This window comes from Anas platyrhynchos, chromosome 28 (genome assembly GCF_047663525.1).
Source record: "Anas platyrhynchos isolate ZD024472 breed Pekin duck chromosome 28, IASCAAS_PekinDuck_T2T, whole genome shotgun sequence".
In the NCBI taxonomy this organism is placed as follows: domain Eukaryota; kingdom Metazoa; phylum Chordata; class Aves; order Anseriformes; family Anatidae; genus Anas; species Anas platyrhynchos.
The window spans coordinates 4,027,028-4,054,747 of NC_092614.1; the positions used below are offsets into that span (position 1 = coordinate 4,027,028).

The following is a 27,720-nucleotide window of genomic DNA, read 5'->3' on the forward strand; positions in this document are numbered from 1 at the left end:
TGTGGGGTGACACGGTGATGTGGAAGCTACGAATTGGTTGTGCTACCTCATGTCCAGCAACAAGCACGCCCCTTCCGACACTTCACAAACCAGGATGCTCCATGAAGACTCTTGCAGACTCTCCAAATCTAGCAATGACACTTCCTCATCTTTTTACCCTTTCTCGCCCATTTCAAGACAGCAGTTATTTCATCACCTACATGTCCTTATAGTCGACAGTTATTCTTAGGCAACTGTAAGCTACAAGTACTAGTACACAAACTGCTCTTCAGCCGGTGCTGCACTCAGTAGGCACTGTTAGTTCATGAGCTAAAACAAGCTAAGAGATCAGACAAGGCTTTCTTTCCTTGAGAGGTGTGAGAAGGCAATCGTGAGAGCCAAGATAATCAAAGAGGGAAAAAAACAGCAGCTACTTAACAGTGTCTGAAATCCTGCAGAAACACGTGAGCTTCTGTGGAAGCCTGATATGTATTAATCAAACCAGCATTGAAAAGCGTTACCACAAAATTTATTCTAATACCTGTTGTACCACACCCTAAAAATCACAAAAGAAAACAAGTTGAGATAAAAGATGTTAGCTGTCAAAGGTGGGGAAATACCGTCAGAAAGCCACAAGGTTGGCTTCCTCTGAGAAATTAAAGAAAAGTGGGAGACACTCTTCCGATTTCTTATCAAAGACAGGTGTCTTGTCTCCTTTGGTTTAGCACATCACCATCACAGGGCAGCACAGCTTGTCGCCTGACTGCAGCCAGCAAGAACAGTTCCGACTGCTCCAGCAGAAAAAGCAGTAAATGGATTCTGCATAAACTCCGGTCCCAGTCTGCTTTTGATTCTCTGCACTCTGGAGGTGCCCTAAAACTGGCATCAGCCCAACATGTTTGAAAGCCTGAACCCTGCCTGATGTGAATTTACAGCACCTGAGCTATAGTGTGCTTGCTCCCTAGACAAACATCCTTGTGGAGAGTAAGGGGCAAGGCAGCATGATCTGCTCTCTCCACAGGTTACCTGCTCACCAGGAGGCATCCATGGGGAAGGTGGCACAGAGAAACTAGAATGCTCTTAGGTCATGACCTCCATCAACGTATTTTATCTTGTGGATTTGCACAAACCTGAATGATTGTAAGAGAGTTGCATGAGATAAGTAGGGCAAGGGATTCATATCAATCCTAGTGACCAGCCACAAAGAAAGGCAGACTCACCGATTCTTTTTTTTTTTTTCCCCCTAAGACAAGAGTACACAACACAGAGGTAAGGTTGAAGATCTCCTTCTGTTTCATGTAGACATCCAGAGTAAAAGTCAGTTGCTATTCAGCCTGCTTGGCTGCTTTTAGACAGCACGGACATTTCTTACGCTGTTAAAACCATCAGCAAGTTTAAAAATTCAGCCCAGTGGCAAGACATTTAAAATACTGCTTGGTCTCCTCCTATAGCATTTGTCCTTTACAAAATTCACTCAAAGTGATGCTAGGCACTGTAAAAGGCACTGAGGTTCTGTGCATGCCGGCCTCCCTAACACCTCTCACCAGGAGGAGTCTGCACATGGCCATAAAGAAGATTGAATCTAAAAAGCACGCCCTGGTTCCTCACAGCTGAGGGGCAGCAGGCTTCTGGTATTTGCACTGGATCCACACTCGATACATTGTCATTTGCTTCCCACGGTTCACTTGCAGTCGCCGATCAAACAGATTCTGGATTTTCTCCAGGCCTGCTCTTGTGAAGAGATCATCTAATTCATCTGTAAGCAGAGAGAGGGAGATAAGGATGCTACAGCTTTCATTTAACTGATACCTGCTCACGCTGAGGGCTAAGCAGAGTTGAAAGATGGGCCAGAGGAAACTCACGGTCTCTGTCTGGCAGGGAAATGCGAATCAGACTGGACTTAACTGTTGTGGTATGGGGGGATTAAGATCACAGTCTCACCAGTTTCCTTTGAGTTTACTTTCTACCAAGGAAGGAAAGAAGTACTGTGAGGACAATCTGTGGAGTTACAGAGACTCGACAGGGAGAAAACAACTGCAATTCCAGACTTTGTTATCGCCTCCAGTAAACAATTAAGGGAACATCTTCTGGCGAGCAGGGACAGATCCATTCCCTCCCCCTCTCCCTCCCTCCATAGGGATTTCAGAGTCTGCAAGAGCAAAGAACGGCATCAGATGAATCAGGCCTACACTTCCAAAGGGTGGCAATAAGATCTTTGCTGTATAGGCTGGAGGGGAACTGGATTCATTAAGGTTAAGTCTGGAAAAAAAAAAAATCCCTAAAAAACCACACCCAGCTGGGGCCCAATCAAAGCACCAAGAGCCCTCAAGGCTGCAACACTTACTCTGTTAGGTATTCCTGACCAAGCAAATAGTATCACAGTGCCCCAGCACAGTGGCCCTGGGCAAAGCCAGAGTGAGTCCTGCTGAGCAGCAGACAGCTCGTTCAACTGCAGCCTGGGAGCACGTGATTTGTACGGAGTTTCTGTAGGAAAGGGCTAACAGGTCTCAGCTTGTGCTCTTTTATCAGATGCTTGCCATAGTGAAGCGTTTGCCAAACACGCATTAAACATTAATTTTGTTGTGACAAACAAGACTTGTGCAGTAGGGAACGGAATGGTTTGTTGCAGTTGTGCCGCTGCTCTGAAACAGACTCTGCAGATGTGCCCTCAGTGGAAGTGACTGGAGGTGTGACTGGTGATAAGGAGAGAGAAACAAACCCTGCTGAGTACAAGGCAGCAATAAAACCAAGAAGGCTGCCTCAGCTCTGTGCTGAACCACGCTCCTCTTACTCCCTTGTGTCAGTAAAGTTAAGAGAAGATCTTCCAGTTGTGTCCATCTCACTGAATCCTTCTCAGGCAACAAGATTCAAGGAGAGCTCTTCCACTCCCATTCCTCTCCCAGTATAGCAAATACACCAGTTTTAAACTAAAAAGGATCTTGTGCTTAGGAATTCACTGTGCTGCATTCGCATCAGTAAGTGTCAGGCCCAGGTCCCTGTGCGATTGGGAGACACTTAACATTTCACACTGCTCCAAGAAAAAAACAGGCTGGAAAGATCTAGTGACAAAACTTCAGGGCACAAGGACAAAAAGAGGTGAGCAGAGCCAGAGGGCTGTTTTCTAGCCTCCTACCTTGGGTGAAGAAGTAGACTCTGGTGCCATCACCTCTCACATAGAAGTTATCAGACAGACATTGACCTAAGGGCAAGGAGGATTTAAACAGTTACCAACTATCATTTAAAAATCAACAACTGCCGTCCAACTGCATAGAACGACAAGAGGCACTTCTCCTCCCAGCACATGCTGTGCTTGAGGAGAATTAACGAGCTGCCTCCCAAACAGGGCAGACACTACTCCAGAGAAGCATCATCCATTAGCGAGCTGCTAAGGCTCCCCACGGGAAATGGAAATACCTTTCTTAAACCGAAGCTGGGCCAAGTCGTAACGGCCATAATCGCGTAACAAAATCATTCCTCCTGGTTTCAGAAGGCGACTCAGTCTGTTAACGACGCACTGCATCCTGAGGAAAGAACAAAACAGCTGTACTCAACAGTCTGCAAAATCAAGCCCATTTACTTACCCTACTTTCCCAAAAAGAAGGTATAAAGCTTCACTTCCGTTTCAACTTTGTACAAAAAGCTACCCAAAATTGGCACTTTTCTGAGCTCTCGCAGGCTTAAGGGGGTTGATTTCATTTGGCCACCTTTTTTCTGACACTCCCCAATTCTGCTTTTATTCCTACAAGGATAACTTAGCCTACCACAGCAGGGGTTAATTGCTCTCTCTTACTAATTACAAAAATATCTCGACTGGTTTCTGTAAAACAAGCAGAAAGTGAACTTGAAGAAAAATGCTGTGAAATAAAACCAAAGGGAATATTAAAGAGAGAACAGGAATACTTAAGTCATTTATTTGCATTTCATAGGTCATAGCACATCATCATGCTAAGCACAGTACTTTTCTAAACTGTTTTCTGAACCTGCCCCCTCCCTTCTTCCCACCTGCTGAAGAGAAATCCATCTAGTATTGGAGCCTAAAAATACAGCAGCATACCTCCCACAAACTGGTGCTGAGTGCTCAGTGTGGCTGGTGTTCAGAACAGGCAAGCAAACGTGACCACAGCAAGACTTCAACCACAGCCATTCAGCACTTCTAAATTACACCAGTCCCATACCAGAATTTGCTAAAACAAAGTACCTGCAAGTTCCACTTCAGAGGTTTAGCAAAAAAAAAGTCACAGAATAAACTTTAATTTTCCTTGATACAAAGGGACCAACTCTGAAGCTTTACACATACCTAGGAAAGCCCTGACACCCAACCACCAAACCATTTTTACAACTTTTACACTGGCTCTACGAGTTTCATCTCCGTATATTCAAGTGCAGGCTCAGCTCCAGCAGCCTCATCTAAAAGGATTCAAAGCAGTACTTTCCCATTAGTTGTTGCCTATCAGTACCCATCAAACATCTCTTATGTACTCTGCTGCAGATAGATGTTTCATTTAACAAGATTCTCTTCCCTGCTCTTGCAGAGTTCATGCAAATAACAGTTTAGCTATTTAACTGCTAACAGCCTCTCTGCACCATGGTTATAGCACAGGTGGTCAAACCGTATAATGTTTCCCTATTCAACTGTTGGTTAATTAAACTCCATAAAGATATGGACGGCACACAGATCATTTTACTATCTAGCAAGTGCTGAAGCTAAATAATTCATTACATAGAAAGCTACCAGTCTCCTCCTCAACTTAACGGTCCAGGGAGATCCCATGCAGCAACACTACGGAGTACAGAGAGCTTAGTTACTGGCCAGTCTAATCATTTTCTTTGGCTACAAAATCTCTTGACAACGGGTGACTGCAATGGAAAACTTCTTGATATTCCCAATATCACTACTTTGTGCAACCAAAGGTGGTGCAACTTTCAAAATACATCAGGAATGCAGGCTGTTTTGGTCCTTGACTTCAATGCGAAGTCCATGAAACTGGAGAGATGAAGTAGTGAAGTTGCAGAGATGACGACAAGATACACTGAGATTACAGAGATACAGGCAGGGAATTTTAAGTCTGTGATACAGTTATAATGACGTAACTAGAACAGATCAATAAGAAGCCTTATGTAAACTGAATGAAATGGAAGAAGGTATAACAACATGGCAAGTATTTCCCGCTGGCCACCAGCCAGACTTCAACAATTAAAGTATTTACTTTCTCTGTACTGTTTTAAAGGTTCCGTAGTAAAGAACTCCAATTCTATGTCCATTTTGTTTGAAACCAGAAGGAATTATTAAAACTTACTTCTCTGGGAGAATTGCTGAGAGGACAAAGATAAGAATGACAACATCAAGACTCTCATCTGGCATTGGGAAAGGACTTTGGTCATTGCACAGATCGTGGACAAACGCAAAGCAGCGAGAAGAATCATATTCTGCATTGTTCTGTATTTAAGGGGAGAGACATTAGAGAATTAGCACACATCAGCAGCCCCTGATCTCTGTAATATCTGGACATGGGAGCACTTCAACTTTCACCTAATGATGCGGTGTGTCCAGAGACCTGTTTCAGCTTCACTGAACTAAATAGGAGAGGCAGAGTCTTAGGTAGGGTTGATGGGCTCCCTGGTCAGATCGGAAAAAATAAGTACATGCAGGAGATTTACAGAGAGCTTTGGACTTGTTACGTTTGGGCAATGAGCACTGCCAAAAAAACGTAAAACTGGATTGAGGGATAATTGCAATTTTAAGGTTGGACTTCCCCCTGATAGTGGAAAGAAGTGAGAAATTCACACTGTTAAGTATGAAATCTTTATGAAAGTGGTGTGTTAGGGCACCTGCATTGCTGAAATCAGTATTCATTTCAACTGCAAGCAAGCTACTCTCAATACCCCAACCATCAAACCCAGCTCCCTAAAGTTATGCTCATAAAATCTCATGCAGACTTCCATAAGTTGTTTAATTTTCTAAAGCTGCTGTTACGGATTGCAGTGGCTCCTGTAAGCAGTGCTTGTGTCAGCTTAGAGAATGAAATGGCATGCTGGATCTGCTGCTATGCTCCCATTTCACCTCTTAAAGCGTCTGATTATATCTGATACTTCACAGATACCCAGTTCTGTTCTGACCTGAAGTTTGTTAGCAGCATTTATCTTCTGACTGAATCCCAGCTTCTGCTCCACAGACAGAAGTACCCCGCCTCAGCTGTCTGTGCAGAAGCAGTCAGACCACGTTCCCAGAACCGCAGTGACAGTAATGCACACACAAATCAAAACCAACTTCAGCTGCTGTTAAAAAATAGCCTGACTGTTTGCAAGGTTCAGCAGTTACTCAACTAAAAGAGCACTGCACTTGGAAAAGTGCTGCCGACCAAAGGGGAAAGGAAATCTGGCTGGCTTGTCCGCTGCCAACGTGAAGTCCTCAGAACTCCTGCTTCCCTCATTTCTACACTCTTTGATGGCTCATTTTCCTGATTTACCAGTATGAGGGTCAGCATCAGGGCTGGCTAAAACCAGAAAGCTTCTAACACAGCTAGACAGCTGGTGGAAGCTACGATATACTTGGGTTAATGTGCAATTGGCACCTTGTACTTCCTACCTTCATAAGTCACCATTGAGCTTACCCGGACAAGATCCACAGCCGTTGTAGAAAAATCACAGCAGTAAACAAAAAGGCCCGGGTCACTGGAATAAATAAAAGAAACTATCATAATTTATATAAAGGTGCTCCACAGGAATTAACAAAGTGTCTCAAACTCACAGAGCACAAAACTAGGGGGCAGAAATGCTGGGCTTTAATGTCTCTCTCTCTCATCTGTTGTGCAAAATTGAGTAGACCACTTTGTTCCTTTATGTACCAGTTATTCTCACATGAAACTGGACTGCTTGCTTTTTCTTCAGGAGAAGGAGAGACACTAAGGCCTGTATGAAAATGCTTGAATGAGTATGAATGAGACACGCAAACATGCATCATGCTTTGTAGGTTGCACTCTAAAGGCAAAGATTTCCAGACTCAAAATACAATTATTTGAAGACTTGTATGGCAAATCAGTCATTTATGGCCTTCCTCTCTGAGACTGTCGAAACTAAAACCACATGCAGCACTTTTCCAATTGTTTTTCAGAGCTGGTTTATCATGCAGGCAAAAACCTACTGAGAACTACTTACTTGTTGGTTTGTAGGATTGGGAAGACTGTATTCCCAGCACCACAGCCAACCTGCACAAACAAAACAGACATACATAGTGAAAATTGTTTCTTCAGCACGTCCCACACAGCTAGTTTCAAATCATCTCTCTACAACCACGGAACAAAGGGCAACTCATAAGTAACACAGGAGCACAACAATGACCATTTGCAAATATCACTGTAAGTTCTGAGTAAGTTCAGCTCTGAGAAACAGGCCTACATATGGGCATTTGTGGGAAACCACTGAGTTAGGCAGATCTTCCAGAGATCTTACTAACAAGCCATATTGTTACTTCTCTGAAAATTGTTTTTTCTGGAATCCCAAGCATAACAACCAGTATGAGTCACTGGCAAAGGCTGGGGATTAGTTACATTAACTTCCATAGAAATTCAGAGCAATGGAGAAAGAAGTTTGATTTACTATAATTACATCCTGCTGTTTCAGAGTTCCCCTCACTAGATGGCTCTTCCTCAAGTTACAGCTAGGCCTACGATTCTGTCTTGCTATTCCTGCTACCAGTTCCCATTTGAAGAGAAGCGGGCTCTCACAACTGGGCTTAGGGAATTTGTCTCTGTTTAAACAATCAGTGAAATTGAAAGACTGAGCAGAAAATACCACCAAGGGCTCCCAGTGACAGACAGCACCGAGAATACTCAGGTGAGAAAGGAAAGCCACCACGAACCAAGAATGTTAGTCTGAGGAAGTCTCGGGGGTTCAGACTATACACAAATCTAAAGGGCAGCTTATGCTGACTCCCTGGGAGGGCAGAGCTTCCACAGCACATGAGCATTCAACAACAGTAGTGATATACTAAACAAACTAGCGGAGCAAAAGGTCATTATGAGCTGTTAGGAGGCTAATATTTGTAAGGCCTACAGGCTTGCCCAGGACAAGCATGACACTCTGTGTTAACCTGAGATTCCCACTGCTATCAGGTGGATTGGGAGGACCCAAACAAACAGGATCTTTACGTTCTTGGTTTCACTGTTTCATTATCCATCTCCCAAGGCAAACAAGGATCAGCACAAAACAGAAAAACCACAAAACACAAAAGATAAGGGAAAGATTTATACAAACAAAACAATCAACTTCTTACACAGAAAGTGACTTAACGGCTTATTTCAACATGAGATAGTTTGTATTTTAAGCATGGAAAACTTCTTATGGTCCATGTGCTCTGCTGATACACTGTCTGAACCAAAAGAACTCCAAGTTCTAAGCTGCCCCCTTCCTTTTTTGCGTTTTACTGACTTCTGTCAATCGTCCCACTCACTTGCTGTTTGCCATGACATGTTTGTACATCCAGTCACTCCAACGTTGATGTAAGAGTGAAGTGTGATTCTTTGTTCTACAGCCATTACCTCCAATATGCGGTAAGAGGCAGAGGATCCCGGGTAATCTCCATAGCTTTGGTTCACCTCACCATGCTTCTGCGGAGCCAGCTCCTCCGTGCAGAACGTAGGCGTGCTTTTCATCAAGTTTAACTGATTCTCTGCCCTCGTTTCTAACGAGCAATGTCCATTTTCACAGCTTCCCAGCCCTTCATTGTTGGATTCTTCTTTGTAAATATGTTCACGCACAGAGTCCTCATTGTGACCTGGGTTCCTGTTTGGTGCCAGCTCAGGAAATTCAGTGAACAGCCAGTGCCTGTCCTTGAAGAAGCCATTTTCATGGATTTTATAAAAGTCATCCCAGTACCTCTTAGCATTCACCTCATATTCCTCTGTAAACACAAACAGAAACATCACCAGCAGTCAAATCAGAAGGTCTCAGTTTAATCAGTTCAGTCAGTTAGGGACTGCTGCAGATATCTTACTCAGTAATCCCTTATTATAAGTAAGGTTATTGATTGAAAATCACCTTGATTTAAGTTGTACCTTCCCACAAGAACACTCAGTCTGCCTCCTTACTGTCACTTTGTTAGGAATATTAAAGGGAAAAGAGATAGAAGAGGAAACTGCCTGTCTCCTGGTAGGATTTAAAGGAAGTTGGCAACAGAAAAGGCCTCTTTGAAGGAGGCTGGAATGAAGAAATCCAGGTTTTACTTCCATCCCTAACGCTAACTTAATCAGTTCACAGAAGCAATTCATTTGGAGCCTCATGACTTTAAGTGTCAAGCACTTAAACTTCTAAGGAATTCTATGACAAGTGCCTGGAGCTGAAGAGCTCTGTCTGACACACCACCCCTTTCTGCAGACTGAGAAACAGCAAAATTAGTCAACTCCACAGGCCTGGCCTAAAGCTCCATTAGCATTTACACAATACTCCAGGATTACAGGGCATCTTGTTTTACACAAACACTCCTGGAGTCCAGTCTTTAGCACTTTGTTTTCCACTGTTCTGTGCAGGTTGGAACATCACAAGCATGAAATTAAAACAAAAGAGAGGAACTGAAAGAAGTGACCACTACAATTGGAGTAATAGCATAGGGCTAAGGTGGATGGACTGAAGTTGGTAAGAATTAACTTCAGCAGCAAGCAATGCTATTTTCACACCAAGTAGATACATTCCAGTAGCAGGATGATTATTACAGACAGCTGTAAGAACTCTTAGGAAGCCATAACCTAATGAAATTAGAGCCATCCATAGAATTATTACCACAGCTTCATGTATTTCAGATCAGATACATTTCGAGAAGAGTTATTTTTCCATGGGAAATGAAGAATCCAATTGGTTTCCTGAATTCTCGTCAATGCAGTAAGCTTTCTGTCCTAACAAATAAGTCCTAATTATAACCTTCTGCGCTTGTAATCAACTAGAGGTATTAACAGCCTTGGCCAGAGACCCCAACTGCATCTCAATAAGATGCAACTCCTTTGCCATCTTTGCACGGCAACAAGTTTGTTACTGAATGCAAAAATATCTCCAACCATTAAAGATGGCAAGTGAATGTGAGAATGGGTGGCCTCTCTACCACATCCACTAAGAGCAGGGTTAAGAGAACAACCAGAATCCCCAATTTTAGGACGCCTGCTTATCTGAACTGCAGTTTATTTACTCGTCTTCTGACAAGCATCAAAATGCTTAGAAGGCATCTGAAGGGAGATACCAAGAAGGAACCAAGACCACCTGGAAAAATACATAGCCTCAGCAAAACATAGACAAAAATGGCTTTAATGCAGAATCAGAAGTCAATCACACATTTGTAATAGGATCTATCCCTGAAGCACAAGAACTATGTATAAAAGTAACCTCTTTACCTCAATTACAAGCATATTCTCCTTTTAAGAAGCCTTGTCCTTAAACACCAAGCTGAAAGAAATTTTAGTCTGATATTAGACTACAGCAGTACGTTTGTGCTGTGATCTCACCAGACCTCAAAGCAAGCAGCCAAGACAGTTTGCTACTTGCACAGGAGCCACTCCGTGACTGCTAATGTCAGAGGAATGAGTTATGGATTCTGTCCCTGGTGCACTCATTCCTGAGCTGTCAACTTCTTCCATGCAATAGTAGGGATACTGGTAGGGCTGCTGGGGCTGGAGTCGCTCTTTCAGCTAACAAAAATACAAAGTCCCGTGTCCTGCTCATCCCTAAAGGTGCCATGGCAGCCTCTGACCATAAGGGGATGTTCCCATCAGGAGCTGTGGCGATGTTCCAAGCCAGCCATTTTGGATCACCAACATTTTTGCTCTTCCCAAATTATTGTGAAATTCTGTTGGATGCTATTGAACAGCTGCTGCGCTCCAACCCAGATGTGCGGAAGCTTTATTTAGAGTTCATTTTAAAAGCACTAGGATAAAGGGTCACCAGCAATATAAACACAAGAAGCCAAGGGCCAGCTGATAGAGATCATGCAAGAAACAGGGTTAAAGCAAAAAATGACCATAGTAATGTTTCAGTCTGTCTTCCCACACAACTTCTGTCAGAGAAGTTCTCATAATACTTGCTTTGAGATCCTTTTTGTGGTATTAGCTCCTAAGGACATCAGCATGCGAGGCGGATTCCTCCAGAGACCTTCCTGACGAGGACTCCTGACCTTTTTGCTCATCTTTGGTAGGACACACCCAAAGTCAAGCCCCTACTCACCCTTTCACATTGCAGAAATGCAAACACGAATAACTGTTCATATAAGGCAAGAAGAGAACCAGTGATCCCCTGAGTCACGTGGGGACTTGCTTTACAGAAAACCAAGAAACTTTCAGTTCTTTCTCTGATTCCAGCCAGCAGATGCACCTTCTATATAGTACACTGAACTCCCTCCTTCTTCAGGATAAATTCTGACAGCCCAAGAAGTCCACAGAATAATACAGCCATAATGACCAATAGCCTGTCTTTGTTCTCCTGCCTGGATGCTTCTGATTCTCAAAATACTGGACCCTTCAGGCACATTTGGCTGGGCTGACTTCCCTATGTTTCAGCCATCCCATTGTCTCCACATGCTTCCTATTGAATAGCAGCCATCAAAATCTGACCGTCCCCCATTGTTCGGTCTGGGAATACATCACGAAGCCCTGACAAACTGCTCTAACAGCAAATTTCTCCACAATTTCAGAGCTGCATATAGGTTCTCAAAGCATGACAGACAGCAACCTTTAATGTTAACCAGATTTTAAAATGAACTCAACACAATGGGTATCACAATAGAAGCTGCTGGATACTTCTGGGAATCCAAGAAATTAGGAGGGTTGCTCTTTGGTTTAATTAAATTTGCTATTGTGAACACAACTGGAAGCTATATGGGAAGTGTCTGAACAGCTCCAGTAGTGCTCAGCGCTGCCTTACAGATGACACACGCAATTTAATTTGAACAAAAGGAGCGGATACATCCTAGAGCTCAGCAGGATATAACAAGATCATCATCAAACGAGTCTCTTATCATACCAAAGAAGAGGAAATCTGAAAGCACCATCACCCGAGGGACTGGATGGTACCTAAGAGGTGGGAAGATGCAGTGCTAACCAACTCCAGAACAGCTTCAACCGCGCACCTTGACCATAGAGCTCCTTTAGCTCGATTCCCATTCAGGTAAGCTTTCATTTTGGATGTATCAATATCCTTTAAGCCAAGATTGAGGAAATAAATTTGGAAACCCTTTTCTGTCTCTCAGATGATAAACACTCCCATCAGGATAAAATCATTTTTCCTCACTTCAGATTTAAGCAGGACAGTGCTGCTTGTTAATTTGGCAGGGATGGGTACGGACACTACTTTATTCGAGCCTCTTAAGAGGGAAAAAATAATCTTGCAGCATGCAAGCAAACAGAAATTAACCATTAGAAGTTAAGTTTTAGAGAGCAAAACACAAATGAGACTGGTGCTGTATGCTGAAAGCAGCCTGTTGACAGGAAACACTACCAAATATTTAAATGTACACAACACAAACAAAGAATCTCAAGCCAAGATGACTCCTCCCCACCAAGGTCATTTTTTTTCCCCCAGAACGAGCCTCGACAGAAGGTGGGAAAGTCACGTAGTGGTAAATTTAGAGCAGAAAGACTCCTTCCCTGCCATTTTCACTATCACGTACTCAGTAATGTATTTCGAATAATTCAGGAGAGGGGGAAGGGAGGAACACACAAAGATGAACACACAGCTCAGACTGTTCTGCTGCTGCACACACAGGCAAGACTGATGCATTAGAACAACATCTAAAGGTACCTTGTTTATCTTGTGGCAATAGCTGCGAGCTGTTCTCTTGAACTTTACTCCTGGCACTGGCTTCCTGCTCCTCCGACCATTCCACATTATCCCTGTTGTAAAAATGAAGGTGAGCTACTCAGCGGAGAATCGTGAGGCAAAGACAACGACAAACAGAGAAAGCTCTGAACTGCTCTCCCTGCCGCCGGCTGGGGAGCTTTTCCACATCTCCAGTTCCAGCTCAGCAGCACCGTACCAGCTCCCAGCACGTAAGGACAGTTCCCAGATCTGAACAAGCCGTACCCAGAGCTTTACAAAAGGCACAACTGGAGGGGATCCCAAGAGACACCAAACCTGTCCCCTAATCCTTTCCCCTGTTTGATGGTGAGCCATGCTGAGAGGAATTAAACCTTTCCTATAAAACCACCGGGGCACTCAGCACGAACAGAGCTCCTTGGAGAGGAGCTGCCATTCCCTCACAGTGAAAACAAGTAATCGTTCCTGTACAGGTGATTAAAAGGTTGGCACTCGCATACTTTCACTTGAGCAGGTCGTCACCACAGCCCGTTTGATTTAGCTGTCTCAGAAAATTGCGTTTTATTTCTCAAGTTGAAAGAAAGAGGGCAGCTAGGGTTACTTGGAAGGTAAAGTGTTACATTAATATTAAACCCAATTATGGCACAAATATGCAGGAATCTTAAAAGCATTAAGAACCTATTAATAACTTAAATGTGCATACAAAGTTGTATAGTCATTAAAGTGATTCACTTGACCTTTTTTCATTAAAACAAATGAAGGAAAAGCAAAATACAAGGATCAAGAAGAACAATCCTGGCCTCAGGAAGAATACACCTTTTGATATTAAGCAACAAAACAAAGCCTTAACTACTGTCTCTGAAAAACTAGACTACTAGGGAGTTTCTGCAGGGAAGTACTACTGAGGATATGCTTTTGTAACACTCCTTTGATAGTCCCAAAATAGATGACAAGCTGATACATGCACTCATTATTTTATTACAAATTAAACAGCCAATTTTCAACAGGTACAGCAGAGCCCTAACGTGGATAGATTTACTTCAAAAATGCACAATACCTTTGGTTCCCATCACATTCAAGCATCTGGGCACTGAACATCTCTCAAACAACAGCTTTCTGCACCCAAAGCCCTCCTGCTCCATGCTAACACCCAGCACAAACCCACACTCTCACAGCATCACGTGGCAGCAGATGGGTGAAGTTATCTCTGTTCAATTTACACATCAGCTGCTCGTGCGTACGGGTGGGGAAGTTTTAAGTGTCTGAGAGCAGATATTGCATTAACTACAGCTACAAATCGATTGCCACGAAGCAAAGCAGCACATGCTCCTGAAATATGGGAAGGGGCTGTGAATCCTGACTGCTTCCAACCCAATGAAGGCTCAGGACCACGGGGAATGGGTGCTCCTGTGCACTGGACAAGCAGGGCTGGGCTCCTCCGTACCTCCAAGCTCTCAGGGCAGCCCCAGCAGCCCCCCAGCCCCGGTGTGCAGGCCTGTGCCCCCTCACAGCCCCACGCCAAGCTGTCCTCCTGCCTGTTCTGCACCCTAATGGGTGCTACAGAAGGGAGCCTGTGCAGCAGGCCAGCATGCTGGGAGGGGGCACGAACAATGTGTGGGCTCCCGCAAGGCAGAGATGCTGGGGGGTGATGCTCGGGGCTGACCCAAACCCCAAGAGCTCCCTTATGTGGAGCCTCGCCCTGCCAAAGCATCAGGCTGGGGATGAACCCCTCCGGCCACCTGTACACCATGATGGGTGTGGAGAGGCACCCCCGAGGCTGGGGCTCCCTGGGGCACGGACTCTCCGTGACATGGGCTCCCTGGGGGCAGGAGCACCTCAGAGAAGGGCTCCCCTGGGGCATGTGCACCCTTAGGAAGGGGCACCCCAGGACACGAGCACCCCTGGGGGCAGGGACACCCCCGGGGCACAGGCACCCTTGGGCACGGACTCTCTGCCACAGGGGCTCTCCAGGGGCAGGGACACCCCACAGCTTGGGCACCCCACGGAAAGGGCTCCCTGGGGCACGGGCACCCCAGGGGAAAGGGGCACCCTGGGGACAGAGTCACCCTCGGGAAGGGGCTTCCTAGGGGCTGAGGCTCCCCGGGACTTGGGCACCCCCGGGGCGGGGGCTTCCTTGGGAAGGGGCACCCCGAGGCTGGGGGGGGACACACGGGAACCCGACCCGGCGGCTCCGCGGGCCTCGGCCTAGGGGGAGAGGGCAGGGAAGGGCGGTGGAGCGGGGTTCCGCGGGCCCACCGAGGGGTCGGGGAGGCGGCGGCCGCCCTCACCAGGCGTTGTGCTGGAAGAGGCGGGCGGGGTCGGTCAGGAGCCGCCTCCCGAACGGCCGCCGGGGCTGCGGCGCCTCCTCGCTGGGCGCCGCCATGACGGGGCCGCGCGGCACCGGAAGCGGAAGTGCCGGGGAGGGATCCGGGGAGGGGAGGGGGGTGTGGAGGTCACGTGGGCCGGCGGCGGCGTGAAGCGCGCGCGAAGGCGGCGGTGAAGGAGGGGGGGGGAGGGGGCGGCCGTTACCTCAGCGCCGCCTCAGGAGAGCGGCGACGGCGGCGGCCGCGTGTGGTGCAATAAAAACGCTCAAAAACGATAAAAACGCTCGTCTCGGCTCTTATTTCGCGCTTTATTACCTCAGGAGGCAGGGTGGGGGCGAAGCCCGGACCAAACCGGCTCCGTGCGGCGCTTTCAGCGGGTTCTGGTGGGCTCCAGGAACGTCCATTTGGTGGCCGTCGCCTGCCTGGTGGCCCGGCGATGGCGGCGGTTGAGGCGGTCCAGCGCCTGCAGCTCGTCGGCGGTCACCAGCTCCTGGCACGCGTTCCACGACCAGGAGTAGGTGGAGAAGGTGTGGTGGAAGCGCTTGCTGCCCGCCTGCCGCCCAATCTCAGCCCCACCGATCCTCTGCCACAGCCGCAGCAGGCTGGCGCGCTGGCGGAGGGCCAGGTCGCGCTGGTACTGCCGGGCCACCTGCGCCTCCTGGGAGCCGAGGGGAGAAGAAGGGAGAAGAAGGGGGCCAAGCTCAGGAGGAGGCAGAGCCCCATGGGGGGAAGCCCCACAGCTCGGCCCCGGTGGGAGCACGTGCTGCAGATGCGCGCACAAGGCTAAAAATACACCTCAGCGGCACGCTAGGATGCGGTGGTGGCAGGTTATAACTAATTCATGCTGGCAATTAACAGTAATAAACAGCGAAGCTATTATTATACCTCTGGTTTCGTTTTTCCTTGCGCTTACGAGAAAATTGCCGTGTAATACCAACGTCTAGTTAAAGACGGTTAATTTCCAGGTTGCACGAGGGACCAGCCGCCCTTCGGTGCTGGCTGAATTGCAGTCCCCACACCGCAACCCTGACGCCTGGGCTCGGAGCTGGGCGGTATCTGCAGCCCGTCTCCTTGCCACAGTATGTCAGTGGGGTTGCCAGCTCTCATTACATATTGCTAATGGCTACCAAGGAAAAAAAATGAGTTCTGAGCCCGTGACTGAACGCTGCAGCTGAAAAGGGGGAGAAAATGGGAAGCGAGTGCCTGACCGAGCACGGAGTGCAGTGCGGGCGGCTGCCGTGGGGCAGTGGGGGCATGGGGCTGGATCTCATGCTCACGTGTGCTCGTGTCTTGCCCTCGTTGCCTGTTTTTGGGTGCCGCTGTCTGTTCAGGTGCTCTGAGCTCATGGTGGGGCAGCGTTTCTGCTTTCTGCTGTGAGCAGGAGGCTGGAGGGTAGCGGCCTGATTAAACAAAACGCAGGTTTTTAGGCTTGTCCCCAGGCCTCCCTTGCTTCCATGTATCAGAAGCATCATGCTTGTCTCTCACCTCCTGCACAAGGTTTCTCTTTCGGATGGAGTGGCTCTCTGTTGAATCTACTGGCTCTTTCTTTCTCTGCATCACCAGCTTCTGCATGTTTTTTTTCCTCTTCAAGAGTGCCTTTGTGTCTTCATTCAAAATTAGTGGGAAGACGGGTACCTGAGCATACGGGCTGCTTGAACGGGGTGCAGATTCTGGCAAGGGGAAGATAGAACAAGGGTCACAGTACAGCCACGGCCAAGTGACGCTTGCTCTTTTTCCTCTGACCAGAGAAGGGCTCATAGGTCCCAGATTTCTCAACTCTTCTGAAACACAAAGCTCCTCAACCACCAGAGACAGCTCAGGAAGGCAATTCCGTTGGCCCTAGAAGTCTCTGGAGCACAACCCACCCCAACCGTTTGATTCCGCATTGTGCCCTAAGAGGGTTATGGGCTGGAAGGACTCCCAAGGTTGGCTCCAGCTCTGTTTTCTGTGCTCCTCTTGGCTGTTGCTGCCTGGGGAAGGGTTTGCTAATGCGAGGCTGGTGCTGGGACTTGCTGAATGAACTACCAAAGCACCGATTCTCCACCTTTGGAGGAGGCCATGGGCCATGAAGTAATGGAGGAAGCTGTGGGAAAAGCCCCCGTCAGTATTTCACCCTTGTAACTCTGGTGAACTCCCTTTTGGACAGAGTGGGAATGAGAGAGTGGGAAAGACAGCGTGCAAACCTTACCTTTGAGTTGTTCCATATAAATTGCTGCCTCTTTTTCCTTCATCATTGAGATGCGGGCAGCACTTACAAAGGAAGACATAGGATAAACCAGGTCTTTCCTAGTTTTGTTGTTGTGCTTCCTGTAACTGTTGTGCTTTCTGTAACTCGTGAGAAAATCAGCATCCATCCAGTCTATGTGGCCAATGTAGTCCCTAAACTGCTGGTAGTAACTAGAAGACAAAAGAGGGCGTAGTTGTCCAGCAAAACAGAGCCCAAGGCCTGCTCAGCACTGGCTGCTGTACACTGACATATCTCGACAGCCCATATTTAAATGGTGTGAGATAGACACATTGTGGCATTTACAACAACACCTTTGTAAAGAAAATACTCTAGCTATGCAGGTGCTTTTGGATATCCATCTAGGTATGGAACATGTCAGGAAATACAGTCTTGGGCCCTGATATCCACATATTAAGTTAGATAATCCACATATGTCCCAATAAAACGGAGAGCTTCCTTCTCTGTCATGCAGTGCTCACCTGGCAATCTGAAGAAGAGTTTTCCGAGGCAGAGCTTCCAACTCCACCATCTTCAGCAAGACTTTGCAGAGGAGGATTCCTCTGGCATCGACAGAATCGAAGCTGCCTGGATCACTTTTCTCAGGGACTGGAGAGAAGGAGAGCAGTCAGAGCCATGGCTGAGCCTTGTCTTACCTTCACAGGGCTCACAGGGAGCAGAGACACCAGCAGTCCCCAGAAAGATTGGACAATAGGGATCTGTCCCCATTTTCTGCTGAGTGCTGGTTAGACATCTAGCAGGGGGGACAAGCCCCTGCAGCCATTCATTAGCCAAAGAAGGATAACATCTTCTACTACTACTGCTTCTCTGCTTGTGAGAGGTGAGTTTGGCCTCTGCTCTGGTACCCAGGAGCACTTGGACTGGATGCTGGATTCATGCCACTGTCCTTGTGTTCCCCTCGCTGAGACTGGCCAGCACTATGGTCCTTCCCCACCGCTCTGCTGCTTGGCCTGGGGACAGAGCTAACCCTCAGCTGCACTGTGACAAGCCCTTGATCTATCACGGTCTTGTCTGAGCAAGGCAGCCTTTGTTTGTTTGGGTCCCTTTGTTTCTTTGGGTCCCAATGCTGATTTCTTGCTCCATACCAATTAGTCTGGGAATCAGATAGTTCAGATATCTCTGGGTAACTCCAAGTTTTGCTGGAGGGGAGCACAACATTTGCATGGGCAGGGTGTCTCTTACTTACATACTGTCTGGATAAAGCAGTTCTTGTCAGTAACGGTGGTCAGAAAGTCTGAGAAATTCATCGCCTTTTGTCCTGCAAGCAAGCGGCATCTCTGTTAGCAAGGCAGATTTTTGCTGTAACGAAATGCTGGGGTGAGCAGCTCAGAGCTGGCACTGCAGAAAGATTTGCTTGCTAAAACCTAAGGGCAGGAGGAAAAGCTGTTAAAGCTTTCACAGGTAACTGGACAGTGGCACTTAGTGCTTCCGCATGTGTAAAGGAGTCCAAAAAGCACGACATGCATTTGTGAAGGATGGAGCCATTGGTGAGTGCTCAAACACAGTGGTTCAGGCACGGCCACTGGCTCTGAAAACATCTCAGCACAGCATTGCCCACGGCTGGGAAGGCGCGTGGAGAAGGATTGATTTGCACACCCAGAACAATCCACGCATTGAGCCCCATCCCTGGAAGTGTTCAAGGCCAGGTCGGATGGGGCTCTGAGTGACCTGGTCTAGTGGGAGGTGTCCCTGCCCACAGCAGGGGTTGGAATTAGGTGATCTTTAAGGTCCCTTCCAACCCAGCCCACGCTGTGATTCCATGAGGCACTCACCATCAGCTTCTGCACACTCCAGCTTGCTGTAAGCCTCCTGGCCGGCCAAGCTAATCCCCAGCTGCTGAGCAGTCACCTCCAGGCTGTTGCGGTTAATATTGCCGTCCGTGTCTTTGGGGAAGAAGTTGAAGGCATCGGAGAATGCTGCAGGCAGGCAGGGAGAAGACAGTGGTTTAAATGGGGTGTGGGGGAACGGAGCTGCCTGTCCTACATCCTTTTGGAAGCAATGAACTGTAACCATCAGGGATTTAGGGCTGGGGCAGGTTGTTCCTTCCTGCCAGTGGCAAAGCATCCACCTTTAAATAGCTCCTGACAGTGCAGGGTAATTGAGGAGTCTGGGGAGAAGAAGGGCAAGCAGGTATTTGATGTGAGGTGCTGGGCGGGGTGGTTGGTTTACTTCTAACCCTGCTCTCCTGATTTTCAGCTGTCTCTCTGCCAAAAAGGGCAGTGACACTTCCTTCAGTCTCTGGGACCCCACATCCTTGGGACACGGAATTGTCCCTCCTGTTGTGTACCCCAAGGTGAGGCTGTTGTCTCAGGAGGGTCATGCAGTGCTGCAGGACCCAGCTAAAGATCAAACCACTCCTGTCTGTGCTGGCAACATGTCAACAGGGAGGAGGAGCACGTAGCACGGTACCGTTACCTTTCCATTGCTTCTTTGTCATGTTCCTCACGGCTTCACACTCAGCTCTCATCTGAGGGATCTGTTCACTGCCACACACAATGAGGAGGAGAGATGGACCAACTGACAGCTGATCACAGCGTTCCTACAAGCCCTGTCTCTGCCTTGATGCTTACCTTCTTGTCTTCTTTGGGAGGGGTTTTTCAACCTTCTTCTTTGGCAGGAGCTTCAGTTTTACCCGGATTTTGGAAGCACGGCCAGCAGCAACTTTTTCTGGACATGGAAAGACAAAAACTTGTGGGCTTCCCTCTCACCAGCACCCACAGCCTCAGACATCCCAAGGAGAAGAGCTGGAAGGACCCTACGATGGCACCTTCCCCTGTTTTGAGCTGCAGCAGCATTAACTCTCTGTGCCCTCTTGTCCATGAATAGCAGGATATTGAGAAAGAGAAATCTTGTGCCTCCCAGCATCCCCTGTCCTCTGCTACAGCATCTTTTCTGTGGCTACTTTCAAATCCCTTCTTCTTGTCATTTAAGCCTCTGATTTCCCATCCCACCTGCAGTGGACATGAAGGGCAGCTTATATCCCTTCTTATATCCCTTCTTATATCCCTTGCATCCTTATATCCTTTCTTCCTTCCCTTCAAAGCCGCCTGGGACAACCTGATGCCCACAGTGGCAGCACTTCATGGACAAGCCGTTTTTCCTTTCTCTTCCCCTTGATCACGGTGGCTCACGGTAGCCAAAGGCTGACTAATCACAGCGGGGAATTAACAGCATGCCAAGCTTTTTCTTGCAGATATTTTCCTCTGCCCGCTCATCCAGAACCTGGCTTGGCTGATGCACGAGAGGCCACACAAGTGCCATCGCAGCACAGCCAGCCTGTCACACTGTGACCCAGAATGAAGGCATCACAGCACAGCTAGCTGAAGACCCAGGCTCAGTTCCTGCTTGTCACCCCAGAAAATCCAGGAGAAACCGGGTAAGGCACTTGGGGCAATGTCCAGGCATTCAAGTCTAGAGCTTGGCTGGATAAAACCTCAACCAACCTCATCCAGTGCTGGCAATAACTTGGCTGCAAGTGGAAGGCTGGTTTGGAGTCTCCTTCCCACCCTTTCTATGGGTTTGGAGTCTCCTTCCCAGCAGTATTTCTATGATTCACTCACCATCCACTTGTGCCTCTTTCAGCTTCTCTGGGGCTGAGTGGGTGCTTGAGGTGGCCAGGGTGGAGCCCTCACTGCTGACATCAACTTTGGCCTCTATGAAAGCAACAAAATAAAATCTTCTGAGCACTATTTTCCTTCTAAGCATGGCTCTCTTAAGTACCATCCTCGACACAGCAAGGCGTTACTGCCTTCTACACACAGCCAGGACGTGGAGGGAGACTGGTTAAATAAAAGAGCCGTGTTATTAACATCCTTTGCCTTTCTCCAGCTCTGTCCTCCAGAGGGTTTAAAATCTTTTCAGCACATTAGTGAAATTAATCTTGCCTGCACACAGGGAGGAGAAAAGCCCTGGCATCACTGCTAGGAGGGGGAAGCCGAGCGAGACGAGGTGGCTTGCAGACAAATCAGGTCTGTGCTGTGCGGGAGAGTTGCAGCAAGAAGGGGAACAGAAGCCAGAGGGTGCCAAGTAAATCTTTGCAGCGCATCTTAGGGCTGTGCTTTCCTACCCTGGTGGCTCAGGAGTTACAACGCGGAGCACGGAGTGCGTTGAGAGCAGCACCGTGCCTTGATTGCTCCAGCAGCTTCTACTGGAAACGTGCTGCAGCTCTGGTGTACCTCTGCCTCTCCCCGTGCAGCTTCATTACCGGCAGATTTGCAATTCATTACAATACACAGCCACAGAATTTTCTTCTGAAGGACTCTTGTCTAATCCTGTTTGCTGTTATCTGGCAGCAGCTTGCACGATGGAGATCTCACTCACCTTCCTCCGGGGGTGGTTGCTGGGCCATCCTCACCACTGTCATGGATTCGCTCAAATTTGCCTTCACATCAGCTGCAGGGGGAGAGCAGAGCTTTCAGGGGAAATAACAGTTATAAAAATGATAAATTGGTGGGAATGACAGACAGCAGAGCATGGAGAGGACCAGGTGCTGGTGCTGGACCCAGTGGCAGCTGCTGCACAAGCCAGGGGCTTGCCCCAGATGTTGGCTAGAGCTTCCAGATGGAGGCAGGAAGGAGTCTTTGGGGAGGGTTAGGCACTGGAAAAGGGGAAAACTGAACGCAAAAGTGCTGGGGCTGGCTTTTTACAGGCAGGAATCCGGAGTGACTGCATTGGGCACTAATCCCATCACAGCGTGAGGGCTCTGTGATGGGGTGCCAGGCACGGCTGAGACGGGGCAGGAGGACTGCACTGCTGGAGGAGCAATCACATCCCTCGCCCACAGAGACTTTCCTCCACATCTGCCCCATGTGAGTGGGAACCCACAGCATTATTTTAAGGGGCTCAATAACTTTGTGTAGCTTCTTGTGTTAACATCACATCCTCGTTGCCGGACAAGCACCGGTATGGGCATGCAGAAGGCTTTTAACACAGCTGTTGGTTTCCAGAGACGTTTGGGCTTCCTCCAAGGGATCCCAAAAGCCTACCTCCACCTTCCTCGTGTCCTGAGGCTTCCTGCTTCTCCTGGCTGCCCACGTGGATCTCTCTGGCTGTACTGTCCGGGGTGGAGACCAGGTCCTGGGTTTTGTCATCATCCCCTAGAACCCAGGCAATATTTGATCGGAGCAGGAAGGGGCTCGCTGGGGACATTCCTGGCCTTGGCAATGACAGTGGAAGGGCAGGAAGAGACCCTCACCGTCCACAGCAGCGGGACCCAGCACCTCCTGCTGCTCCTCTGGGTTTGGGGGGATCTCCCCCAGGGGGATCTCCATCGCAGCCAAGTCAGAACCAAAATTATCCACAGTGTCTGCGTCCTCTGTAACAAGAAAGCATTAGAAACCTCCTCTACATGCTGGCAGCCAGCAGAGAGACTTGGGGAAAAAAAGAAAAGGTTGTTAATAATAGTAATGGAGGCACCTTTGCCTTTCACCTACCCTTTCCATCTCAGGATCTAAAGGACTGTAGCCACAATAATGCAATGAAACTCCCTCCCCCCCAGGCAGGGTGGGATGTTGAGGCCAAGAAAGATTAAATTTCCTTTCCACGGCCATTCATCAACCCTTGCTTCCCTCCACACACTGTCTAGCACTCTCTAGGCACAACCCCCTCTTACTTTTATATGCTGAAGGATGGCATTTATATCTTGCCAGGACACATGGAGCAACTTGTGCCAAATAATGCAAAGCAAAAAACTGAACACGAGATTAAAGGTAAGGGAGAAGCGGAGAGGGTTTAACCTCTGCTGAGTGCAAGGCGTATCCCAGGCCGTGGCCAAGCTCCAGAGACCTCTCTGAGCTCCTCTTTCTGGGATTTTGGCTGCAGTGGCTGTGCAGGAGCAGAAACCAAGGAGAGAAATATCAATCCCCACCTGTGGTACGTCTTAAGACCTCCTTCTGCTCCTCGCTGGCTAAGAAGATGTCCATGGTGTCTGTGCTGGGGTCTGTGTCCTGGCTGTCGACTGTGTCCTGGCTGTCGACTGTGTCCCGGCTGTCGATTGCGTCCCCTGGGGAACGGGGGAAGATGAGGTGTGGCTGGGGGGGAAGATGTTTGAGGAAGGAGAGCCCAACAGCCAGACAAGAGCTTGCAGGGAGGCTCTTGGCTGCAGCTCTAAATGTCTCACCAAAAAGGGAGTTTTACAACACTGAGAACTCTCGTAGCCACAAAGGATTTGGTGATTTTGGAGAATTTCACCACAAAAGTGCTTCACAAACCCAGGGCCTTTCTGGCCAGCCTGCCACCCAGGCTGGAGGTCCAGGCTTTCCTAGAGCACAGCGTTCTCATCCCAGGTTATCCTTGACTCCTTCACAGCCCTGGAGATCCTGTAATGGATAAATCCCAGAGCAACCCAGTCTGATCTCACAGCTGACCCAGCTTTGAGCAGGAGGTGGGACTGGAGGTGTCCTGAAGTCCCTTCCAGCCTGAATTCTATGATTTTGTGCCCTGGGAAATGTCAGTACTTTGGCTTTCATTTATTTATTTATTTTAATCCCAGCTCTTTCTCCTTTTCACCCCCAATCCTTAGGTTTCCTGCCTGGCAGGTGCTCCAGGACCCGAACACACTCACCATCCGCAGCCGCATCCTCCAGTGCCTCCTGGTGATGCTGGGCTGAGTGGGTTTCTGCTGGGGCGAGGTGAGACTTCAGCTCTTCGGCAGAGCCCCGCTTCCCTAAAATCAATGGGGAAATGCGTTTTGTTTCAGGAAGTTTCCTGGAGACCTGGAAAACTCAGTTCTGGGTCGTCAATGGGACAGAATGCACCTTAAGTAGTTGCATCAGGGAGAGCTCTGCTCGTTGTTTTTTTTTTTTTTTTTTGGGGGATTTATTAAAAGACACCAGACCTTTTATTGCTCATCATTGCAGCAAGCACCTGAAACCCGAAGGCAGCCTTAGCACGGTGCCCTCTGTGGAGTTCGTGCTCTGAGGCTCAGGAAGGAGATTGGGAAGGAGCCAGGGGAATAAAAGCAGCATTGGGGAGAGCCCCAGCCCGCAGTGCAGCTGCAAGAGCCGTGCCTGCGGGATGTGCTGGCTGCAGGGGCTCCGCAACCTGCAAACCTCCACGAGGGAGAACCCTTCAGGATCCCTGGCTGCACGGGGAGAGAAAACGGCACAGAAAGGCGGAGAGCGGCCGGGAGCGTGCAGACATCACCATCTAGCGGTCCCTGAAGCCGGCAGCCTCGGCAGAGCCCAGCATTTGCAGGTTCGGCAGGGCTGGAGTTATTTTATCAGCACTTGCAAATGGCTTCTCCTGGGGAGCTGCGAGCAGCCTCCACCTCCTGCTCCTGCTCCAGGAGGTGCCTCTGGCTGCTCATGGCTCATTTACAGCGGCCAGTGCAGCCACATAGCCCTGATTTTTTTGGAAAAAGCCTCTCTGGCATCCCAGCAGGTGGTTCCTGTGGTCCTGAGCCAGATCAGCCACGCTCGCTGGCATTAAGGGCTAAGCAGGGGTCTTGCCCCACCCCATGGCTCAATGGGAAATAAAGATTTTCTGTGTTACAGGGTCTTTGTCCAACGTACCCAGGTGTGGGATGGTTGCAGACGGACTCTGCTGCTCACCATCCTCGTGGAAGGCTCCATCAGCCTCCAGAAGCTGGCTCACATTTGCCTCCCCACTTTCTGGAAAGGAAAAAGGAGTTTGGGGTTGGAGGATGCACCGAGGCATTTTCCTGCAGCTGAGGGGACTGTCCCACACCTGCCCCAGCCGGGGACTGGATGAGAAATGGGTGGAGGTGGTTGTGTCCCCTGGGACAAGGCGTTTACCTTCTCCTTGTGGCTGCTGAACAGCAGCCAGATCCTGCGCTGAGTGCCGCTGGGGCCACCGGGAGTTACACTGCTCAGCCCCTGCTCCAGCTCCTGGAGGCACGTGGTGAACAGCAGCACCTCAAATTCCATTAAAAATAAAGATCTCATTTTTATCCTACTGGAAAAGTAAAACTGAGGATCGTGAAAATGTGTTCGAGATGGGAGTAGGACAGCCTGCAGATGGCCTGGAAGCTGCGAAGCTCGGGGTTTCACCTCCAGGAGGTGCCACAGGCTGACTGCCACCAGCCCTGAGGCTCTTGGTTTTGGACCAAAATTTTTGGATTAATTTGCCTTAATTTTGGATGAATTTTTGGATTAATTAACATTCCCCCAGGCTCGACATGGCCAGCGTGCTCATTTCTGTGCTCTCTGCAGCATCTCTTCTGGCAGCTGCGTCTGCAGCTGGTGGCTGTGTGACCCAGCTCCGGCCCAGGTTTGTTATTAGAGGACCCATAAAACACGCACAGAAGGAGACCAAGGCTGCTGTACGCATGTCTCCAGGACAGTTCCATGCTTACCATGAGCCTGAGCTTGTTTCAGACCCTCCTGCCTCCCCTCCCCTGCTGGGCAGGTCTCCAGGCTGCCCAACGCTGCGGTGTCCGGGACATCAGCCTCATCCCCTGCGGTGGGAGAAGAAGGAAGGGAGGATATTTTGGATGCCAGCACATTAAATGGTCCCTGAAGGTGGTTTCTCCAGAGTGCTGGATTCACCGAGGTGGGACAGAGGATTTCAGAGCAGCACGCTGGGGAGAGCCAGGGCTTAGGGTTACCTTCTGTCCCCAGCACAGCCTGACCCTGCTCTGCACACTCTGCGTTGCTGGGACTTGGGCACAGGTCGGACGTGAGGCTGCTCCTCCTCCTGAGGGACATTCCCACACTGAGCACCCGTCCCCCTGCTTTGGGGCCCTGGATTAACCCCAGGGGTGATCCCCGTTACCATCCCCGTTACCTGTCCTGGGCTGCGGCAGTGCCCTTGGGGGTGCTGGGGGCTGTGCGCCCCGCTGCCTGGGGGGAGCCCCCCGGGGCACTGCTGGCTGCTGAGGCTCGCTGCTGAGGCTGGTCCTGGCTGTTGCTCACGTCCTTGTTTTCTCCCTTCTTCTCGTGCCGTGGGTGCTGTTGCTTCAGTAACGCTTCCGAGAACTGGGGTGTCTGGGGCCAGGAGCACCCACGTCGTCAAACACCGCGTGGGCTGAGCCCAGGATGGCAACCGAAGGGACCTGGTGGCCACCATCCTGGGGATGCTCCCGGGGTGCTCAGCAGTGGCCAAAGCCCTCCCCAGCCAGCTCCCCGACCCAGCTGCATCCCTGGGGCTGCATGTTCCACGTCTGGGTGATGGGCACATGGCTTTGGGGGGCCGGGTGCGCTCCCAGCAGGATGCGCGCGGGGCTGCGCTGCCCACCCTCACCTGTATTGCTTTGTCCTCCTTCGACACATGCGTCCTGCACTCCACCTGCCTGGGCGGGTACACCTCGGCCGTCAGGATTGTGCAGCGTGAGACAGACTCCCTGCAAGGTGGCCATCGTCCTGTCACCCCCTGCACCCCACCCGGCTGTATTTCTGCCTCGAGGGTGGTCAGGGGACATAACGGAGCCCTAAAACATGAATGGGGACAAGCTTCGTCCAGCCAAAGAGGAGGCATCCCCTCACTTACGTGGAGGTCCTGCTGGACGTGGAGAACTTCCTGGGGGCAGTCACAGCTGAGGAGGGGGCAGATGCTTCCCAGCTGTCTGCCGAGCCACGTTGTGGTGTCTGCTGCTGCTTGGAGGCCACAGGGCTACAGGACTTTGGCTGCTTGTGGGGCTTCATCCTCTCCTTAGCCAGCCCTGGTGGGAACGGGGCCCCGTGGGGCCGTGCTGACACCCAGGTCCTCGCACCCAGCAGGGACACAGCCGGGATGGTGTGACCCCTGGCTCTGTCTGCAGGGGCAGGATGTGACCCCAGAGCAATGGGCGTTAAGGGTCTGCAGTGCAGACCCCCTGTCCCGTCGCCCCTCTCTGGGCACCCTGCAGCTGACTCACCCCCTGGCTGATCGCCGTGGTGGCCTCGATGCACCCAGGCAGCGCGGGGCAGTCCCCAGGGTCACTGCCTGTTGTCACCCCTCTGCCCAATGTTGCCTGGTGTCCCCGTTCTGCCTGATGTCACAGAGTGCCAGGGGCATTCCCTGGCTCAGCTCCCCCGTGCCAATGAGCGCTGTGATGGGGCCCGATGGGGTCCCTAAGGCACAGGGTGACACAAGGATGGGGATGACACCCAGACTCCAAGCACAACAGCACCTCCATCCCTCCAGCTGCTCTCTGGGCCCTGCACCATGCCCATAGCCCCGAGCAGGAGCAGGATCCCCCCATGTACCCCTCTGGGGTGACCCTACAGGGCCTGGCCCAGCATCCTCACTCCAGGGCCAGGCTTGAACCCTTCCAAAGAGTTTTCCCAGCACTTTCTGTGGTCCCAAAACGCTGCTTTGGAAGGTGCCCACCAGGTGTCCCTGCAGCCCTGTGTGTCGCGGTGCTGAGCGGGTGCCCAGGCAGGGTGCTCAGGCAGCACCCAGCTCCCAGCTTTAGCACCTTTGCCCCCAGCCCAGCTGCCCCCA

General features: G+C 49.7%; 2 protein-coding genes across 4 annotated transcripts; both read right to left on the minus strand.

Moving 5' to 3' along the window:
- Positions 1-486: 486 nt before the first annotated feature.
- On the minus strand, positions 487-15,212 carry METTL2A (methyltransferase 2A, tRNA N3-cytidine). The gene is made up of 9 exons (XM_027445793.3): positions 15,057-15,212; positions 12,754-12,845; positions 8,517-8,878; positions 7,135-7,184; positions 6,591-6,651; positions 5,277-5,416; positions 3,394-3,500; positions 3,113-3,178; positions 487-1,735 (listed from the first exon to the last, which is right to left on the minus strand). Exons 1-9 carry the CDS (start codon positions 15,149-15,151, stop codon positions 1,584-1,586), a joined length of 1,125 nt encoding a protein of 374 aa, XP_027301594.3. The 5' UTR covers positions 15,152-15,212; the 3' UTR covers positions 487-1,583.
- A 169-nt stretch (positions 15,213-15,381) lies between these two features.
- EFCAB3 (EF-hand calcium binding domain 3) lies at positions 15,382-27,275 on the minus strand. 3 transcript variants are annotated; one of them, XM_072028701.1, is made up of 16 exons: positions 27,152-27,275; positions 26,785-26,956; positions 26,539-26,638; positions 26,083-26,282; positions 25,904-25,992; positions 25,652-25,753; positions 25,092-25,211; positions 24,849-24,947; positions 23,900-24,001; positions 23,204-23,338; positions 22,532-22,651; positions 22,323-22,433; positions 21,658-21,729; positions 20,898-20,990; positions 19,753-20,004; positions 19,109-19,253 (listed from the first exon to the last, which is right to left on the minus strand). In XM_072028701.1, exons 2-15 carry the CDS (start codon positions 26,937-26,939, stop codon positions 19,904-19,906), a joined length of 1,599 nt encoding a protein of 532 aa, XP_071884802.1. In that variant the 5' UTR covers positions 26,940-26,956; positions 27,152-27,275; the 3' UTR covers positions 19,109-19,253; positions 19,753-19,903. The 3 variants fall into 3 exon arrangements, with proteins under 3 accessions (XP_038024827.2, XP_071884802.1, XP_071884803.1); XM_072028702.1 differs by having other exon boundaries at positions 23,204-23,319; positions 23,899-24,001; XM_038168899.2 differs by lacking the exons at positions 20,898-20,990; positions 21,658-21,729; positions 22,323-22,433; ... (9 more) ...; positions 26,785-26,956; positions 27,152-27,275 and adding exons at positions 15,382-15,750; positions 16,370-16,492; positions 16,578-16,762; ... (1 more) ...; positions 17,799-17,925; positions 18,524-18,595 and having other exon boundaries at positions 19,110-19,253; positions 19,753-19,895.
- Between the last annotated feature and the right edge of the window lie 445 nt (positions 27,276-27,720).

Bases quoted from the DNA above. Each gene is read 5' to 3' on its own strand.
- METTL2A (XM_027445793.3), bottom strand. From the start codon at position 15,151: ATGGCGGCGCCCAGCGAGGAGGCGCCGCAGCCCCGGCGGCCGTTCGGG. The intron at 12,846-15,056 runs GTGAGGGCGGCC...TTTTTACAACAG, and splicing joins CTCTTCCAGCACAACGCCTG to GGATAATGTGGAATGGTCGG. The intron at 6,652-7,134 runs GTAAGTAGTTCT...TATTTATTCCAG, and splicing joins CCAATCCTACAAACCAACAA to TGACCCGGGCCTTTTTGTTT.
- EFCAB3 (XM_072028701.1), bottom strand. From the start codon at position 26,939: ATGAAGCCCCACAAGCAGCCAAAGTCCTGTAGCCCTGTGGCCTCCAAG. The intron at 26,639-26,784 runs GTAAGTGAGGGG...GCCACCTTGCAG, and splicing joins ACGTCCAGCAGGACCTCCAC to GGAGTCTGTCTCACGCTGCA. The intron at 24,948-25,091 runs GTAAACGCCTTG...TTTCCTTTCCAG, and splicing joins TCAGCAGCCACAAGGAGAAG to AAAGTGGGGAGGCAAATGTG.